An 18,139-nucleotide genomic window follows, 5' to 3' on the forward strand; every position below is an offset into this window, starting at 1 on the left:
ACTCGGGCCTAGGAAACCACGCGAGATTGCAAGATGTTATCGCGATAGCTGCATTGTACCAGCAACAGCGTCGTTATTTACACAGTTTGCTTACCAAATGCAGTTTAGGAGTTAAAAGCTTATTGTCTTTTTTTAAAGCTCTACTGTAGTCGAGTTTGTTTTAGAATGTCTGTTTTTAAAAAGCAAAGCCTTCTTGCATTAGCATTAGCACTTTCTGGCTGTCACCGTTAGCCGTGTGTGTTTATCAGTTGGGTCCAGTTATCTGGCAGCCTCTAGGTTTGCAGGATGGACGCAGAAGTGAACAAGAAAGTACCAACGACAGTTTTGTCCTCACAGAAAGACAAGTCCATGGTACGATTAATTAAGTGAAATGTTCTGTTTGCCGCTCGTGCTTTTTTGATTTTTTTAAAATGGAAATCTCTAAAGTTTGGTTGTAGAGGAAGAATTCTGCTTTATTAAATGCCAATGCATTTCATGCGGTGGTAAATTAAAAATAATTTGCCAATAGGCGTTTGATTTACTGAGATAACAAGTAGCATGATATTTAAGTTATCCACACCGGTCACTTTGTTAGGTACACCTGTTTTGCTACTTGTTAAGGCAAATATAGTTGGGTGGCATGGTCGCTGGTGCCAAGACGAGCTCGTATGAGTATTTCAGAAACTGACTTCTGAGACTTTCCCAACCATCAACCATCTGTAGAAAAAAAAAAAAAAACTCCAGGGAGAATGGTCACACTAGATAAGGAACACTGGTTATAACCAGGTGAGCAGAATAGGCAGATGGGCTACAGCAGCAAAAGCCCACAGTGTGTGCCACTCCTATCGGCTAAGAACAGGAAACTCACGCATTCATAAAGGCTCACCAAAATTGTCATGGAAGTTAGCAGAACGTTTCCAGATCTCACAAGTCTTGATTTTTGCTGCAATGTTGAGACACTCCATCCCTTTATGACCAAAAATTGACCATCTTTCAATGGCTGCTTCCAGCAGGATAACTCACCATGTCATAAAGCTCAGATCTTGTCAGACTAGTTTCTTGAATATGTCAATAATTTAATTGAATTCAAATGGCCTCCACAGTTGCCAGATCTTAGTAGAGCAACTTGTGGGTGTGGTGATATAGGAGATATGCACGTGAAGCTGACAAATCTGCAGCAACTGTGGTGCACCAGGGTGTTTCCAGCACCTTTTTGAATTTGTGCCATGAAGAATTAAGGTCGTTCTGAAGGCAAGAAAGAGGTAGAATTTGGTATTACAGAGGTGTGTCTAACAAAACGACCTGTAAGTGTTTCTGAGGGGTTTCTTTGTTTTGTTTTTGTTTGTTTTTTAAAATTTAACAAATCTAAAATCTCATTATATAATATTGGCATTATTGTCTGGATTTCTAGCATGTACATCTAATCACATTAAAATACCACAATCCCAGTGGCTCAGCTTTCATTTGAAAAAAAAAAAAAGAAAAGAAAAAAAACAAACAAGCAAACTACCTAAAAACCAGATGCACAACCTATCTCTCTCTGGGGTTTTTTATACTATATTTTACTTTATTTTACTGTGTATTTCTTGTAGTTTTGTCTTCATGGTGTATTATGGTTTTCTGTAACTGAATGTTGTAATTTTTGTTTTTGCATTGTGAATGAAGAAGCCCAATAAGGGACAAGGGTTGGAATTTAGCAATAGCTATAAACTCTATTTGTACCACATCAGTTTCAAGCTCCATATCAGAACTATGTTAAACTGCATTGTCCCTACTAAATAAATAAATTAAAATTATGTCTACAGGGCTTAAAGACGGGTGTGGCTACACAAGAGGCTGCTTTGTTTAACAGCAATGAACAAAGTATGGGTATCACTGAGTTTAATGCAATCTGTGGCAGAAAAAAATCAAAATACAACAAAAACGACTTAATGCGCAGCTGCAGTGTCAGCACTTTCATGTGGCCTGTTATCCTCTGAAGTCAATCATTACACCAAAGGTACACAACTCCAGCCAGTGTCTGGCCAGATTGTTGCCACACTGCCTAACCTCTGAGCTGGAGTCCAAACGCAGCAGGCTTCCAAAGGAAAACACCAGCTTCATATGACATTTGCAACCTTCTCGGGTAGGCAGCCTCGTGAATCTACTGAAACACAAACCTAAATGCATTTATGTAAGTATAGTTTTAACTAGTATAAGAATAAAAAGGTGTTCTTTTTGTTTTCAGAACAGTTAAGCAAAATGTATTCCTCTGCATTCCTGCAGTCATCAGACTTGACCATAAACAAGACTTACAAGAAGTGTGATGACTGAACAACACAAAACAAGCTCTTAAAAAAGGTGAATTTGAGGCACACAGTAAATTTAAGAAAAAGTTCTAATTATAATTGCTTCATGACTTCTACATGACTATTTCCTTTTCCTTTGCAGGTTATTTATGGTTTGTTTAAATTGTGCTCTCTTTAAAAATCTGTTCAATTCTTCTATATCCCTTAGGACATTTCTGCTCAGATCCACTGAATTATCAATGGCCCGTGTTCTTTCCTTGTTCCGGTCTCAGCCTTTTCTGCATCTTGTGGCGAGGAGAAAACCCACGTTCTGCAAAATGTCAATGGACACGCGGGCACGTGAAGTGTTTGCAGCTGCAGTGGAAGCTGTGCAGCCAGATACTGTGGTCTGTCAAAGTATTGAGCGCAAGGAGGACTCTGTTGTTATTGATGGTCGCACATTCGCGCTCAAACACAACCTGCACTTGGTGGGCTTTGGAAAAGCTGTGCTGGGAATGGCCGCTGAGGCAGAGAGGATTGTAGGTGATCATTTAGTGAAAGGAGTCATAAGCGTGCCACATGGGATTCAGCAAACATTACAGCAGCATGGGAAAGAGTAAGCGAATGCATTTAGAGGTAAAAGCAACTCAAAGTGTTAACTCAGGAAGTAAAGTTAATAATATTTCTTTTTCCATCACAGCCATCTGCTGCTAAAAGAAAACAGCCGCATCAAAGTAATAGAGGGAGCTAAACACAACTTGCCTGATACTGATGCCCAGAAGGCAGCTGAGGAGATCAAGCATTTAGCCAGTGAGCTGACAGAGAAAGACTTGCTTCTTGTACTGATTTCAGGTACGAATGGCACTTCTTGGTTATTGTTAAAAATAATAAAACAATAATCGTTTCACAGATATCATTAAAATATTAATTTAAATTCAGTTTTGTTTATATAGCACCAATTCACAACAACAGTCACCTCAAGACACTTTATAGTGTAAAATGAAGACCCTTCAAAAATACAAAGAAAGCCCCAACAGTCAGAAGAAATTTTAAGCCTAATGTTAAAAGTAGAGAGGGTGTCTGAAAAGCTGAAGGCTCTGCCTTCCATTAGACTTTTAAAATACTAGGAACCACAAGTCAACCCGCTGTCTGAGAGTATAGCGCTCTATTGGGGTGATACGGTACCCTGAGGTATTTAAGATAAGATTGTGCCTGATGATCCAAGACTTTGTATGTGAAGAGAAGGATTTTAAAGAAGGACTGATTCTGGAGAAATATGCTTTGTCTTTCTAGCCCCTGTCAGTACTCTCTGCAGCATTTTAGATTAGCTAAAGGCTTTTCAGGGAAATTAGTTCACGATAATAATGAACTACTAGAAGAAACTTATAAATAAATAAAATAACAATTTAAAAAATTAGATGTTTCTAATTTTAGAGATATTCCACAAATGCAAAAAAGCAGTGAAAATATTTGTTTAATATACACACTGGTGGACATATCCTGGTCATAAACGACTCCAAGATATATGTAACGCATGCTGGTTTTCATCATTGTTTAGGTGGGGGCTCTGCATTGCTACCTGCACCCATCCCGCCAATCACCTTGCAAGAAAAGCTAGATGTTACCCGCAGACTTGCAGGTGCTGGTGCCACTATTCAGGAGCTGAACACCATACGGCGTGCCCTTTCGTTGTTAAAGGGTGGAGGGCTTGCACATCATGCTCACCCTGCACAGGTAACAGACAGGTTTTTTTAGCCTTCTTTTAAACAGAGTTTAAAATCTCAGTATTGTAATTTGTACGTCAAATATCACTCTTATAACGTCTTCGCAGGTTGTTGCACTGATACTATCTGATGTGATTGGGGATCCTATTGACATTATAGCTAGTGGCCCCACAGTGATGAGTCAGGTGTGGCCTGAGGAAGTTTTGTCAATCCTTGAGCGTTACAAGCTGTTAAACTTGCTTCCGACATCAGTAAAGGAAGTCCTTGACAAACCGAATTCTTGGTGGAAAGAGAATAAGGAGGAATCTGATACATCGGGACATGTTCTCAATGCTGTGATTGGCTCCAACGGTGTTGCCCTTAAACGCGCTGGTCTCCGTGCTCGAGAGCTGGGCTTCCTCCCTGTAGTCCTTTCGCCAAGTGTGTGTGGAGATGTGCGGTCTGTGTCTAGACTCTACGGCCTGCTGGCCCGCTTTGCCTGTTCTCGAGAGGAACCTCCTCCTGACATTGCCACTGAGGTGCTGAAGCTGGGCCCTGAAGTTGGTGTGGAGAGCTGGGACCTCTGCCGTACAATGCAGGTTTTAGAAAAAGGGCGTACAGAGGGATGGGGTGCCACATGTCTGTTAGCTGGAGGCGAACCCACTGTGGAACTAACAGGCAAAGGCCGAGGTGGTCGGAACCAGGAGCTGGCTATGCGAGTGGGGCTGGAAATGAGAAGCCTAGGGCTTCCGCCTAAAGGGCCAGTCTTTCTGAGTGGGGGCACTGATGGTCAGGATGGACCCACTGAGGCAGCAGGGGCGATTACTGATGGTGGTTTGTATGATGAAGCGAAAGCTCAGGGCCTGGACATCGACAACTTCCTTATCAACAATGATTCTTACACGTTTTTTTCTCGTCTTTCTGGTGGGCAGCGGTTACTCGTACCCGGCCTAACTTGCACGAATGTAATGGATGTGCACATGCTACTGATTCCAGCTATTCCTATTATCATCAGATAATCCCAAAACACAAAAAATTAAAGGAAACTATGAAGACATTTTTGCACCATATTTATGAATCTAAATGAAGGATTGTTGGTATTGGTAAATAAAGATGTAATTGGAAAAAAACCACACACATATATATGTAAAAGTATTACAACGCAAACAGTAAATGAAGAAGTGTGAGGGTGGGGGTTAGCACTGTCGTCTCACAACAAAAAAAGTTCCCGGGTTTCTTTATGGAGTCTGTAGGTTCTCCCAGTGTCTTCTTGGGTTCTCTGTGGGTACTCCAGCTCCCTTCCACATCTTACAATGACTGAGTACATAATTTTAATTTCTGGAAATACACACTGCCATTGTAATAGTAATAAAAACACTTGTACAGTTTAAAAATCTCCACCATCCTTTAGTAGTTTTAATTAGATGTTTTGGATGTTTTGTTACAGTTGTTCTGTTTTTTTCTTTTTTCTTTAGTTTTTTTGTTGTTGTTTTTAATTTATTATAGGTTTCCTGAGTGGTTTTACTCATTTTAGTTACAGTTTGAATATGTTTTGACCAGTTTCAGTATTAGTTTTGTCATTTTTTAATTATCAAGGCATGATTTAGTAATGGTATTAAAATAAAAACAATAACTTTTTGACTTAACTCAAAGTCTTTTACACGTCCTAATATGTTCATCAAAGCCTCATCAGGCAAGTTGTGGTAAAAACATTTTAGTAACTAAAGTAATTAATTTTAAAACCGAAGATTTTTTTTTTTTTTTAAATGTTTTGACTGTTTGCCAAAATATTACTTAATGTAGATTTCAAATGAACTAAATGCAAAATGGCTGTTAAAATAAAGACTGAAGATATAAAACATGATCTGCTTTTATTGTGTCTGATTTTAAAATGACCATAGATGACCATTTATAATACAGCAAAGATTTAAAAAAAAAATCAAAAACAAAATCACACAGTTCACTGCAAATTATTTGGATCATAAATATTCACATACACAAGTCAATGCAATACTCAAATCAGCGTATTATATATGTATATATATTACAAAAACTATACATGTGATCCTGTGTCATTACTTGGAAAATGATGACTTGTTTTCCTTTCATGCACCATTCAAGTACAGTCTTGATCACATATCACCAAGTGACCAGTTAAACACGTCCTTTTAGTTTTTTATGCACAATAAGGTTCTGCTCAGTGAGCAGTATCAAGAGGTCAAATTAAACATTGTATGAATAGTAGCCATGGCCACTGGCATGGCTAAGTGATTCACAGAAGGTGAAGCTGTCTCAACACCATCTTTAATCCATGGAAGGTAACGCTTTGTTAATGAAAAAAACAAAAACTGGTGTGCATTTCGTGTCTCTGTGGGACATACAAATTGTCCAGCCCTCACTTGGGTAAAGTCCAGCGATCAAGCTCCCATTAATCCCGATGAATCTTTGGACCATCCCCTGCTTTACCTTCCCTGCAAAGATAACAAAATCCAATAGACCATTTAAGTGTGGTGAATCATGCATTTGCCAGTCACTTTGTTAGGTACCTCTGTCCAGTCAACTGTGGCAGCAACTTACTGCATGGCACAAGTGCTAGACGAGCTGTTCTGCTGATCTACTGGGATTTTTTCATACAAGCATGTCTAGGATTTTGAGACACTGGTTTGAAAAGGAGAAAATGTCAAGTAAGCTATAGCTTTTTGGGCCAAAGTGCCCAAAAAGAGGTCAGAGAATTGCCAGACTGCTTCGAGCTGAAAGGAAGATAGCAGTGCCTCTAATACCCAACCATCAGAATTGGGCTATGCAGAAGAGCATCTCTGAATGCACAACATGTAGGGCATTGAAGGTGATGGGCCACTGCAGCAGAAGACCACACCACGTGACACTCCCTTTAGTTTAGTACAGCACAGAAACTGAGGCTACAATTCACATGGGCTCACTGATGTTGGTGCTGTAAACGTGTGGGCATATTTTCTTGTCAAGTTCTGGGCCTGAGGATCACAGCCTACCCGAGTATTGTTGCTGACCGTGTTCATCTTTGTGATCACAGTGTACTCATCATCTAATGGCTGTACAGCCAAAACACAGCTGCAGCAAATGTGCGATGCTATTATGTCAACTTGAAACTTGTTGAATCTAAGCCATGGAAAATTAAGGCAACGCCGAAGGCAAAAAGAGTGTCAAACTGGGTGCTAGCAAGGTTTACCTAATAAAGTGACTGGTGATGGTGCGGTGGTAATGAACACGATTTCTTATTAATCACTTGTGCAATGCAAACGTGACCCCGAAATCGGCCACCTACCATCCACTCGTGTGTGCAGCTGTATCAGGTGTGCCTCCGTTCTGTCCGGTCCCTGAAAATCAACACACACAGATCAAGCTAGCGTGTTAGCGCTCACTTAGCAGGCAGCGCACCAGTAAGCAGGAGGAAAAACTCACCTTGTCTGTAATACATATCGTTCACTGTATTCCCATAGACTTTCCACGCGAAGTGAATGGCGATTAGACTAAAAATTAACCAGCTGAGGAGTATTTTGAATATGGACACTCTCATGTCGTTGGCGAGCCAGTCGTCTACAAACTCAGAGAGAAACGACAGGCAGCTGTCAGCGATGCGGGACAGAAACTCAAAGTCCCACGGCTCCTCCATGGCGTCCGCTTATTCAACTGGTGTCAAATTAAGTGACTGGGCTGCGGTGTCTGTTTTAGTGATTTATAAATCAGCACTCTGGTTTGGAGATGTCATATCCCCCATTTCTACCGTTATGATGTTTACGTACGGAGAGGAGAGGCAATCGGACGTGACGTAGTACGCGGGACGACTACTTCATCACGTACACAACAGAGCCTTTCAGCGCCACCAACACTGAAATTAAACAAATGTGCGTGGATAAAAATCTATATTTCGACATCATTTGTCCAGGTTGTGTTATGGCCTCCCCCCTTTTTTTAAAACCTCATCTAAACCGTCAATCCCCTTCATGTGTGCCATGAAGATATGGGAAAGAGTCGTTGAAGCTCGTTTAAAGAGAGGTGACTATCAGTGAGCAGTGAGAGCAGGGCTGGACTGGGACAAAAAATTGGCCCGGGCATTTTGACTAGAGACCGGCCCACCAAAAATGTGACGTCATTCAGGGGTAAAACCGCAAAGGATTCTGGGAACTTGTGGCAAGAGGTACTAGCGCACGCAGGCTTTCAATTGAACTCAGTTACACAGCGATAAAAAGAAACACAAAAAATGGCAAGAAGCTGTTGTATTATTAACTGCAATAGCCGGTGTTGTGCCAAAAAGTGATTGGCTGCCAAAAACTGATTTCTGGTATTCGCCAAAAACTGATTGCTCGTATTTAAATTGGTATAAGTAACTTGTTGGGCTATAATATGTGAAACATATGTCAAATGCATCCCTCATGGATGACATAAAGTCATATTGAGCTACAAACAACATTAGTGTAACAAGGTAGAAGCCGCAATCAGTCTTTGGCAGTGACTTTTATATAACCTTTATTTATGCCGTTCTCCATTTTCTTTAGTTCGTCTATAAGATTGCTAAACAAGGGGGCGGGTGCATCCGACCTCCTCGGCTGTAATTGGTCCAGCCCAGAGTCGACCATGACCAATTGGCCAATCCAACACCTTTCATTATTTATACCCTTCCAAAAGAAAAAAGAAAAAAAAATCGATCGGCCCATAAAAACAAAAAATCGCCAGCGGCCCACCGGGCAAATGCCCGGTATGCCTGATGGCCAGTCCAGCTATGAGTGAGAGTGTTGACGGAGAAGTATAGAGAAGGTCAGAGTTACCTGCACTGTGTGTTTGTGTATTTGAAGAAGATGATTGGTTGCCAGGAGAGGAACTGTGGTACTGTATGAGAAGGCGGTCAGGAGGGACCCTGGTTAAAGACATGTATGAGGACAGCAAGACGGTAATGAGGTGTGCTATAGGAATGACAGATGTCAGAGGGTTCAAGTTGGGGACGGGAGTACATGCTAGCTTTAGTATTAGCCACCGGTGTAATATGGAAAATGGAAAATACTGGATTTAAGTATTAGTTTAATCCAAAAAAATACATTTTATTGGTCAATATAGACGTAAAAACATTTTTGTTTTAATTCACATTGGGGTTTTTTTAAGTTCTCCGTTCCTTCTTTGTCACAGAAAGCGTTTCGCTGTATTATTTCTGCTACAGCAGCACCCATACATGTGCTGCAAGTTTATCTGAGATTTGTCTCTTCAAGTTTCTGTTACGAGCCCACAACCAGAGAGTGGGGAGGGGCGGGACTAACCGACGCCAGCGAGCGCGCTCATTGGTCAGCTGAAGTTGTCATCAGAGATTCCGGATGTCGGCTTCGGTAAGGGGAAAATTTGTTTTCTGCTTCTCATTCTTGACAGCTTGTTTGCAGTGGGGCTGCTGATGAAAGTCAGTGTTGACATTAGACATTCAGTCCAAGTCATCGACGGTACAAAACCGTAAGTTTCACTCTTTCTCTGTTTATCCGGCTAATTTTAGATAGCCACGGTTGGCTGCATGAGCACTGTTAAGCCAAGGCCATGAAATTGATCTGTATGTGTCGCTTGCTAGCACCCAGTGTTAGCCGTGTAACTACAGTCCGCGTTCATTTATTAGTTACTTATTAGAAAGGTAAGCATTACAGGACGTCTGAAATTTATCGTGCATGTGTAGATAAGTTGTTATCATGCGGACGTTAGCGCTCTTTCTCTACCGGCTACTTAGTCCCGTTTCTCCGTGTTGATGTTTAGTGTAACATTAGACAGACTGCTAGCTGTAATCAGGTTTAAATTCCACAGTGTTAGTAACTTGGAGTTGGAGTAACTCTCCTCTGTAATCATATGACCTGACCACTGGTCCAGTATGAGTGCTTCTATTCATAACAGACTGGAGATGCATGGGATCTTTGATTTCTATCTGCAAAAACTACAATGCATGATTTATAAAGCAGTTTATTCCTCTCTGTCTTTATTCTTTCCAGAGACTGGGATGGTATCATGGAAACAGCCAATCATCAAGAAGGAGAGGCGGCGGCAGTGAAGATTGGTGATAGCCCTTTAGAGAGTAATCAACCTGGTAAATAAGCTACGTAATCACTCTTTGAAGCTTGTCTAATTTTAATCTTCATCACTTACATCACACGCTGGTTTTTGTTTTCATTGTAGCTGACTCATTGGCAGCCTCCTTCTCCCTTTTGGAGAATCACATGTTTCCTGATTCAGTAGAGAGTAATGGGAGCGCCGCTGTTAGCAGAATCGAGCCTTTGAATTCACACCCACCAGATGTTTCGGCAGAGCATCTCGGTTTGGATGAGAAGCCTCCTTCTGACCAAGTGATGAAGCTAGAGCCCGAAGAGACAGAAACCGAGTGCCAAAACAACGCGTCCACGCAGCCAACTGATGGAACAACTGAAGATGATGCCACTGACAATGACCAGAACGACTCTGGGGAATTTGTTGTAACAATGCTGGCCAAGGCCAAGCTTGAAGAACAAGGTATAGGTGTGAAGGGGAGGTCATCCCCGCTGTTGGAGGCAGGCACACTGGAATCGTCGTCATTTACATCTCATCGCGATGAGGATGTTACAGCTGACAGCTGGCGGCAGCACAGAAAACATGTTTTTGTGCTAAGCGAAGCCGGTAAGCCCATTTATTCCCGGTATGGCAGCGAAGAGGCTCTTTCATCAACAATGGGAGTGATGATGGCGCTGGTGTCTTTTGTCCAAAGTGGAGATAATATCATTCGCTCAGTCTACTCAGGTAAGAATGTTGGGCATCGGCCAAAATGCAAATTTGAACAGATTTTTATCTATGATGGTTTTTTCCAGCCACTTTCATGTTCATATTCAATAAGTTAAAAGGAAATCTGACTTTTTTAAACACAGCAACAAGTGCAAGCGTGGCTCTGACTCACTATACAGGGCAAAATTGTTTCCAGCTTGTCAAAAAGCTCCTGGACCATAGAGAACAGTATCTGAAATATAATAAGCAGTGCATTCCCTGTATTGTTTTATTTTGAGAACAGTGAGTTTAGGGGATCGGTGGTATCCTTAGGAGCAGTTTTAGTTTTCATTGATTGTTTTTGTTTTTTGTTTTTTTCTAACATTTGCTCATGTTTTTTCCCCCTTCCCTCAGACGAGCACACCGTAGTGTTCCTGCAGAAAGGGCCCCTCGTTCTGGTGTGCGTCTCCAGCAGTCATCAGTCTGAGCAGCAGCTGCGGGGAGAGCTCCTCTATGTCTACTATCAGATCATCAGCATGCTCACCCAGGCCAGTATATCCCGCATCTTTGAACACAAGAAAAACTACGACCTGAGGAGACTCCTAGCGGGCTCAGAAAAGATCCTGGATGGTCTCCTCAACTTGGTGGATTCTGACCCCAGCTTCCTGCTATCGGCAGTGCACTGCTTGCCTCTAGCCTCCTCTCTCAGGGACTCTCTCAGCCAGATCCTGCAGAAAGCTATCACACCCAATCTGGTTTTCTCCATCCTCATCGCCAAGAACCAGCTTCTAACCATCGTCCAAGAAAAGACCGTCATTGAGGACTTGCGGCTGGAGCCTGCTGACGTTCACCTTCTGCTTAACCTCATTGGAGCGTCCTCTGCCTTTCAGGCTGGCGAGATCTGGACCCCCATTTGCCTCCCGCTCTTTAATCCTGACTGTTACTTTTATGCATACATTTCTTACCTGGACCCTCCAGAATGCACTGTTTGTTTGCTGCTGCTCTCGACAGACAAAGAGGCTTTTTACTCTGTAGCTGAGTGCAAGAGAAAGATAGAGGAGGCTATGATGGCTCAGAACTCCCTGAGCCTCATTGCCAAAGCTCAGACGTACAGTGTGAGCCAGGTGGGCGTCTCAGACCTCAGACACTTCATGTACAAGCCCTTTGATGTGCCAGACAACTACCGCCAGCTCACTCAGTTCACCAGGTGTGTGTTTGTTTGTGTATGCTTGCTGTCCTTGCAGTTGCATAAGGCTGATATGAGCCTAAACTAGAGTTTAAAAATGCAAACATGCCGAGTGTTTGCGCTGCATGTTAGTTAGTGATATTTGTCTTGCATAACATTTTATTATCTTCTAGCTGTGTAGAAGCAGTGTAAAAACCTTTTGCTGCTAATGATAATAATCATGTGTGAGAAGTACAAAAGTGCCCACTAAGATATTTTTAGGCTTTTAGGCAACATTGTCCTGTCGGTGTTAGAAATGGAGTTTTAATAGTTTACAAATCAAGCATTGTGTGTTTCTCTTTCCACTACAGTGTTATTGAACATGTTTTGGGTGTTTTCGTGTGTAACTTGTGTCCTATGATGCCTTTCTGTACGTAGCCCAGAGATGGAGGCACCATACAGCAGTGAAGAGGAGAAAATGAGACTGCTGGATCTTTATCGTTATATGCACGGCCGCATCCACAGCACCTCACGACCCCTTAAGCTTATCTACCATGTTGCTGAGAGAGAAACTCTGCTAGCCTGGGTACGTACATTAGTTTGTGGTTGTATTCTTTCTTTCTGTGTTTGTCCAACTTTGAAAAGATTCTTCCAAAAGATCGACACTACACTCAAAACAGTCAACGGCCACTTTATTAGGTACACCTTGCTAGTACCTGGTTGGACCCTCTCTTGCTTTCAGAACTTCCTTAATTTTTCATGGCACAGAATCAACAAGGTGCTGGAAACAGTCGTCAGAGATTTTGGTTTATATTGATGTGATATCACACAGTTGCTGCAGATTTGATGCAAATTTGCCGTTCCACCACAAGTGGATTGAGATGTGATGACTGTGGAGGCCATTTGAGTACAGTGAACTCTTTCATGTTCAAGAAACCAGACTATTTGAGATTCTGGCTGGAAGCAGCAATCAGAAGATGGGTACACGGAGGTACTAAAAGAAGGGACATTGTTAGCAACATTTTTCAGGTAGGCCATAGTGTTTAAACAATGCTCATTAGTACTAAGGGGCCCAAAGTGTACCAAGAATCCATCCCCCAAAGGAAGCCTGACCTTAATATTTGAATGTTGCAGAAGAAATCGAGACTCAACAGTGTTGAGTTGAGCCTGTGTTTCGCTCACAGAAGCCAGAAGCCCATCTGCTTCAATGTTCAGATAATTCGGGGGGGGGGGGGGGGGGGGGGGGCGGGGGGGCGGGGGGGGAATAAGCAGTTTCTGAAATGCTCAGACCTTGCCGTCTGCCATGAAAACCCACGGCACATTCATGCTAAATTACTCAAATCACTTCAGCAGAAAATGCAACCATCTCTACATGCCTAAATGCATTGAACTGTTGCCATGTGATTGGCTAATTAGATAATTGCATTAAAGAGCAGTTGTACAGGATACCTTAAAAAAAAAAAAAAAAAAAAAAAAAAAAAAAAGACAGTTGCCAGTAAGTGGCAGCTTAGCTTAGCACAAAGCCTTGGAACTGGGGCTTAATAGTCCATTCACTGGGAAGTTTTTTTCAGAAGGCGTTGAAAAAAGCTGTTAGCTTGCTTCCAGGTATTTTCCTTAGCTAAGATAAGCAGCTCCTAACTGAAGCATCATTGATTTTCTCATCTAACATAGCAAGAAATGTAATAGCTCTATTTCTTATTTCTAAATGTATTTCACAGTCTTCTCTTGATTGTTTTCTCCTTTACTCAAGGTCACAAGTAAATTTGAGCTGTACACCTGCTTCAGCCCCCTGGTGACAAAGGCCTGTGCCATTACTGCTATCACTAAGCTTCTAAGATGGATTAAAAAGGAGGAGGACCGTCTGTTCATCAGATACCCCCCAAAGTATTCAACCACTCCAAATCCCAGCAAAAGCTCTCGAGGAGGCAAATCTGACCAGCAAGACTCCACAGATAATGGCTTCTTATCTCTTCTATAGGACTCTGTTAGCACTAATAGAAGTGGCTCTGCCTCATCCAAAAATAGTTTGTACACTGGTTTCAAGATATTTTTCAACCCTCTTGACACTCACGAGACCGACAAACTTTGACCACTGGAATCCAACACTACGTTTTACACTATTTAAGGAGGACTGGTGTCTTTGAAACTGGTGTTATTAGTTCTCCAGGAAGCATGTCATCACATTGCTGCTTTTGAGCAGAAACAGGGCAGAAACACATTAGTAGATTTTAAAATGAACTGTGGCAGAACATATTTGCAATGGTGTATTTAAGCTTTTTTATATTGTTTTATTACAGCAACAACATGAACAGTGAATGGAACATATGTTACATATTTAATGAGTTAGCATGAGGAGGAAAAATTAAGTTAAACTACCTTTGGCAGATAAGATCATTCATAATCTTTATCTCCTCGCCCTAATCACGAAAATTATGTTGCATAACATAATGTCACAAAACAGGATATACAAGTTGTTACCGTGTGTGCTTTTTGGGATCAGCATAAACTGGAATAAGAACTGGAACTGCCAGAGGAGGGAGAGGCCCGGCGTGAGTCACACGAGGCCACAAGCAGAATGTTTTTCCTCCTTCACAGAATTTGAAAACATGTCGTTTCTCATCTTGCTGATGTTTAGACTCGAAACGAGACTTTGAGTTTTATTGATGTTTCATTTTGTGCAGCAGATTAGTAGGAACCCCAGCCTGATTATTGTCACTGTTAAGTGTTTCCATTGAAACAAGGCAGACCTTATCAGTTTCCTGATAAGGTGGGAAGATGCCAATGAGCTCACATGTTTTGCTCTGCAGATACCTTTAGTATGACATCTAATGTAGTGAGTTCAGGTATTCTTTTTGCATAATAGTTTTCTAAAGGTGATCTGAAAAGTTGTTTCATCCTTGTGTCCAATGAGGAATTTCCTGTCAAGTCTTAAGAGTTTGTCTGTAGTGTTACAAAATAAATCCCAGGATGCATAAAAGCAGTTGTCCTATTTAAGTGGACTATTACAAAAAAAAATAAAAAATCAGATGACTGTTTTGTGGAAAGAACCAAGCATGGGGAAAGCAGGTGAGCTTAACATGCCGTTTTGGGGGTGTACAGTACAGCCAAGCAATAAATAAGAATGACAGAAATATATAAAACTTACTTTTAAAGTTATGGTTTGAAGGGAGTATGTCTTAATTAGTGCCACATTATATATGTCCTTACAAGAAACCCCAAATGACATAACTGGTAAATTGATTAAGCTGTTATTGATATCACATCTTTGATTCTTAAATTCTGAACCTTCCATGCAGAAACCAAACTAGTGCTAGTTGAATATTTATCACCAGGAATTTCGCCTCAAACTATCAGAATAACCTTGTGTAGTCTAACGGTAAGTCCTGCATTCCACCAGCTTTAATGTGGCACGACTCATAACAAGTCCAGGCTGCTAACAAGTGTTAGCATCTTGTTTCTGTGCAGCTGTACTGTTCAGTATAGTTAAAGCTAAAAGTAGGTGATGACTTTAGAGGAAGGGAAGGCATCTTGGTAACATGTTGGAGCAACTTGTCACCAAAATAGCTTCAAAGCAATTTGGCTTTAAAACCCACGGCAAGAAAAAAGATCTTGCAGTTTGTAACAAATAAACAAATCATTGATATGACGCAAAACAAGTTTTGTTTGGTAGTCGAACACACTGGCTTCATTAGACATACCTTGAACGAACCAAATGGTTTAAAATTAATGGCCCATTTTTAATTTTATCGATAAAAATATAGACGCATTTTGTTATTCCCACTTATAAAACATATAATTGCAGATATCTAAATATCCAACAAGGTGTGTAGTTAAAAGAGAGCATCTGCATTTCTTAACCAGCTGTTGCTGATTGAAAAGGAGCGAGGCTCCAACAAAAGGGCTGTCAGCTGAAATAATGAAAGGGAACATGTAACTCTGTAAGCCGGCACAGACTGTGGTAAAACATGTTGTTCCCAGTCAGCTGTGACCAAACTTTGTAGCAAATACAAACAAAATGGTAAGGTTATAAAAGGAAAACATATGGGTAAGATGTAAACTCAAAGCAATACGCCTTTAAGATATAAAATGTAGACACTGGAGTTGTTGTTTATGACAGAGCCGTAAGAAATGAGTCAATTTTGCACCAGTATCAAAACGCGGACAAAAATGAGGCTAGAGTGGGATAACGAGGGGCAATCCTTAACTGTGGATGTTTGGATGAAAGTGATGTTTGCTGATGAATCTGCAACTTTTGTCTGGCGTTGTTCTAATGTCATCGTGACATGTCAGGTAAAAGACCAGCAGAGAAGGCATTTATTACCTCACTAGTGAATGAACAGGTCTACACTGAAAAGTTGGGCACTTTTCTCATTCCTCCGATTGAAAGTGGCTTTGATGATGATGAAGTCACGATAATGAAGATTTTCACCGAGCAAAGACTGTTAAAGCTTTCCTTCAGGAGAGACTCAATAATTCAGTGATGTGGCCAGAAAAAATGTATGGTTGAAATTTAAAACAGTGATTTAGAACAACATAATTTCAAGGTACAGTGGGGCAAAAAAGTATTTAGTCAGCCACCGATTGTGCAAGTTCCCCCACTTAAAATGATGACAGAGGTCAGTAATTTGCACCAGAGGTACACTTCAACTGTGAGAGACAGAATGTGAAAAAAAAAAAATCCATGAATTCACATGGTAGGATTTGTAAAGAATTTATTTGTAAATCAGGGTGGAAAATAAGTATTTGGTCAATAACAAAAATACAACTCAATACTTTGTAACATAACCTTTGTTGGCAATAACAGAGGTCAAACGTTTACTATAGGTCTTTACCAGGTTTGCACACACAGTAGCTGGTATTTTGGCCCATTCCTCCATGCAGATCTTCTCAAGAGCAGTGATGTTTTGGGGCTGTCGCCGAGCAACACGGACTTTCAACTCCCGCCACAGATTTTCTATGGGGTTGAGGTCTGGAGACTGGCTAGGCCACTCCAGGACTTTCAAATGCTTCTTACGGAGCCACTCCTTTGTTGCCCGGGCGGTGTGTTTTGGATCATTGTCATGTTGGAAGACCCAGCCTCGTTTCATCTTCAAAGTTCTCACTGATGGAAGGAGGTTTTGGCTCAAAGTCTCACGATACTTGGCCCCATTCATTCTGTCCTTAACACGGATCAGTCGTCCTGTCCCCTTGGCAGAAAAACAGCCCCATAGCATGATGTTCCCACCCCCATGCTTCACAGTAGGTATGGTGTTCTTGGGATGCAACTCAGTATTCTTCTTCCTCCAAACACGACGAGTTGAGTTTATACCAAAAAGTTCTACTTTGGTTTCATCTGACCACATGACATTCTCCCAATCCTCTGCTGTATCATCCATGTGCTCTCTGGCAAACTTCAGACGGGCCTGGACATGCACTGGCTTCAGCAGCGGAACACGTCTGGCACTGCGGGATTTGATTCCCTGCCGTTGTAGTGTGTTACTGATGGTGACCTTTGTTACTTTGGTCCCAGCTCTCTGCAGGTCATTCACCAGGTCCCCCCGTGTGGTTCTGGGATCTTTGCTCACCGTTCTCATCATCATTTTGACCCCACGGGATGAGATCTTGCGTGGAGTCCCAGATCGAGGGAGATTATCAGTGGTCTTGTATGTCTTCCATTTTCTGATGATTGCTCCCACAGTTGATTTTTTCACACCAAGCTGCTTGCCTATTGTAGATTCACTCTTCCCAGTCTGGTGCAGGTCTACAATTCTTTTCCTGGTGTCCTTCGAAAGGTCTTTGGTCTTGGCCATGGCAGAGTTTGGAGTCTGACTGGTTGAGGCTGTGGACAGGTGTCTTTTATACAGATGATGAGGTCAAACAGGTGCCATTCATACAGGTAACGAGTGGGGGAGAGAAAAGCTTCTTACAGAAGACGTTACAGGTCTGTGAGAGCCAGGGATTTTCCTTGTTTGAGGTGACCAAATACTTATTTTCCACCCTGATTTACGAATAAATTCTTTACAAATCCTACCATGTGAATTCATGGATTTTTTTTTCACATTCTGTCTCTCACAGTTGAAGTGTACCTCTGGTGCAAATTACTGACCTCTGTCATCATTTTAAGTGGGGGAACTTGCACAATCGGTGGCTGACTAAATACTTTTTTGCCCCACTATATGTTATACAAAGGAAGAATTTTCAGCTAATAAACAGAAATAGTTTTGTGTCATATGTGTGATTTATTTATGTGCTTCAAACTGGGAAAAGGAAAAAAAAAAGGCTGAATGAACTTCCTGTAAGTGTCTTCCAGTCCTATG

The 18,139-nt window shown here is 41.5% G+C and overlaps 3 protein-coding genes across 8 annotated transcripts; 2 read left to right on the plus strand and 1 right to left on the minus strand.

Annotated features, from left to right (window-relative positions):
* Window positions 1-20: 20 nt before the first annotated feature.
* Window positions 21-5,900, plus strand: glyctk (glycerate kinase). 2 transcript variants are annotated; one of them, XM_085160130.1, is made up of 6 exons: window positions 2,029-2,152; window positions 2,245-2,319; window positions 2,476-2,862; window positions 2,947-3,098; window positions 3,805-3,980; window positions 4,078-5,900. In XM_085160130.1, exons 3-6 carry the CDS (start codon window positions 2,507-2,509, stop codon window positions 4,966-4,968), a joined length of 1,575 nt encoding a protein of 524 aa, XP_085016256.1. In that variant the 5' UTR covers window positions 2,029-2,152; window positions 2,245-2,319; window positions 2,476-2,506; the 3' UTR covers window positions 4,969-5,900. The 2 variants fall into 2 exon arrangements, with proteins under 2 accessions (XP_085016257.1, XP_085016256.1); XM_085160131.1 differs by lacking the exons at window positions 2,029-2,152; window positions 2,245-2,319 and adding an exon at window positions 21-351.
* tcta (T cell leukemia translocation altered) lies at window positions 5,425-7,739 on the minus strand. Its single transcript, XM_085160162.1, has 3 exons — window positions 7,388-7,739; window positions 7,251-7,302; window positions 5,425-6,420 (listed from the first exon to the last, which is right to left on the minus strand). Exons 1-3 carry the CDS (start codon window positions 7,596-7,598, stop codon window positions 6,378-6,380), a joined length of 306 nt encoding a protein of 101 aa, XP_085016288.1. The 5' UTR covers window positions 7,599-7,739; the 3' UTR covers window positions 5,425-6,377.
* Window positions 7,740-7,830: 91 nt separating this feature from the next.
* On the plus strand, window positions 7,831-14,549 carry mon1bb (MON1 secretory trafficking family member Bb). 5 transcript variants are annotated; one of them, XM_085160128.1, is made up of 7 exons: window positions 7,831-7,981; window positions 9,187-9,300; window positions 9,940-10,034; window positions 10,124-10,717; window positions 11,093-11,885; window positions 12,282-12,429; window positions 13,594-14,549. In XM_085160128.1, exons 3-7 carry the CDS (start codon window positions 9,956-9,958, stop codon window positions 13,819-13,821), a joined length of 1,842 nt encoding a protein of 613 aa, XP_085016254.1. In that variant the 5' UTR covers window positions 7,831-7,981; window positions 9,187-9,300; window positions 9,940-9,955; the 3' UTR covers window positions 13,822-14,549. The 5 variants fall into 5 exon arrangements, with proteins under 5 accessions (XP_085016254.1, XP_085016251.1, XP_085016252.1 ...); XM_085160125.1 differs by lacking the exon at window positions 7,831-7,981 and adding an exon at window positions 8,680-8,881; XM_085160126.1 differs by lacking the exon at window positions 7,831-7,981 and adding an exon at window positions 8,680-8,873.
* The last annotated feature ends 3,590 nt before the right edge of the window (window positions 14,550-18,139 follow it).

Source organism: Neolamprologus multifasciatus, chromosome 5, assembly GCF_963576455.1.
Source record: "Neolamprologus multifasciatus chromosome 5, fNeoMul1.2, whole genome shotgun sequence".
Lineage (NCBI taxonomy): Eukaryota > Metazoa > Chordata > Actinopteri > Cichliformes > Cichlidae > Neolamprologus > Neolamprologus multifasciatus.

Bases quoted from the DNA above. Each gene is read 5' to 3' on its own strand.
- glyctk (XM_085160131.1), top strand. From the start codon at position 2,507: ATGGCCCGTGTTCTTTCCTTGTTCCGGTCTCAGCCTTTTCTGCATCTT. The intron at 3,099-3,804 runs GTACGAATGGCA...ATCATTGTTTAG, and splicing joins GCTTCTTGTACTGATTTCAG to GTGGGGGCTCTGCATTGCTA. The intron at 3,981-4,077 runs GTAACAGACAGG...ACGTCTTCGCAG, and splicing joins ATCATGCTCACCCTGCACAG to GTTGTTGCACTGATACTATC.
- tcta (XM_085160162.1), bottom strand. From the start codon at position 7,598: ATGGAGGAGCCGTGGGACTTTGAGTTTCTGTCCCGCATCGCTGACAGC. The intron at 7,303-7,387 runs GTGAGTTTTTCC...GTTGATTTTCAG, and splicing joins CGATATGTATTACAGACAAG to GGACCGGACAGAACGGAGGC. The intron at 6,421-7,250 runs GTAGGTGGCCGA...TTATCTTTGCAG, and splicing joins GCTGCACACACGAGTGGATG to GGAAGGTAAAGCAGGGGATG.
- mon1bb (XM_085160125.1), top strand. From the start codon at position 8,817: ATGAGAAGGCGGTCAGGAGGGACCCTGGTTAAAGACATGTATGAGGAC. The intron at 10,035-10,123 runs GTAAATAAGCTA...TTTTCATTGTAG, and splicing joins TTTAGAGAGTAATCAACCTG to CTGACTCATTGGCAGCCTCC. The intron at 10,718-11,092 runs GTAAGAATGTTG...CCCTTCCCTCAG, and splicing joins CATTCGCTCAGTCTACTCAG to ACGAGCACACCGTAGTGTTC.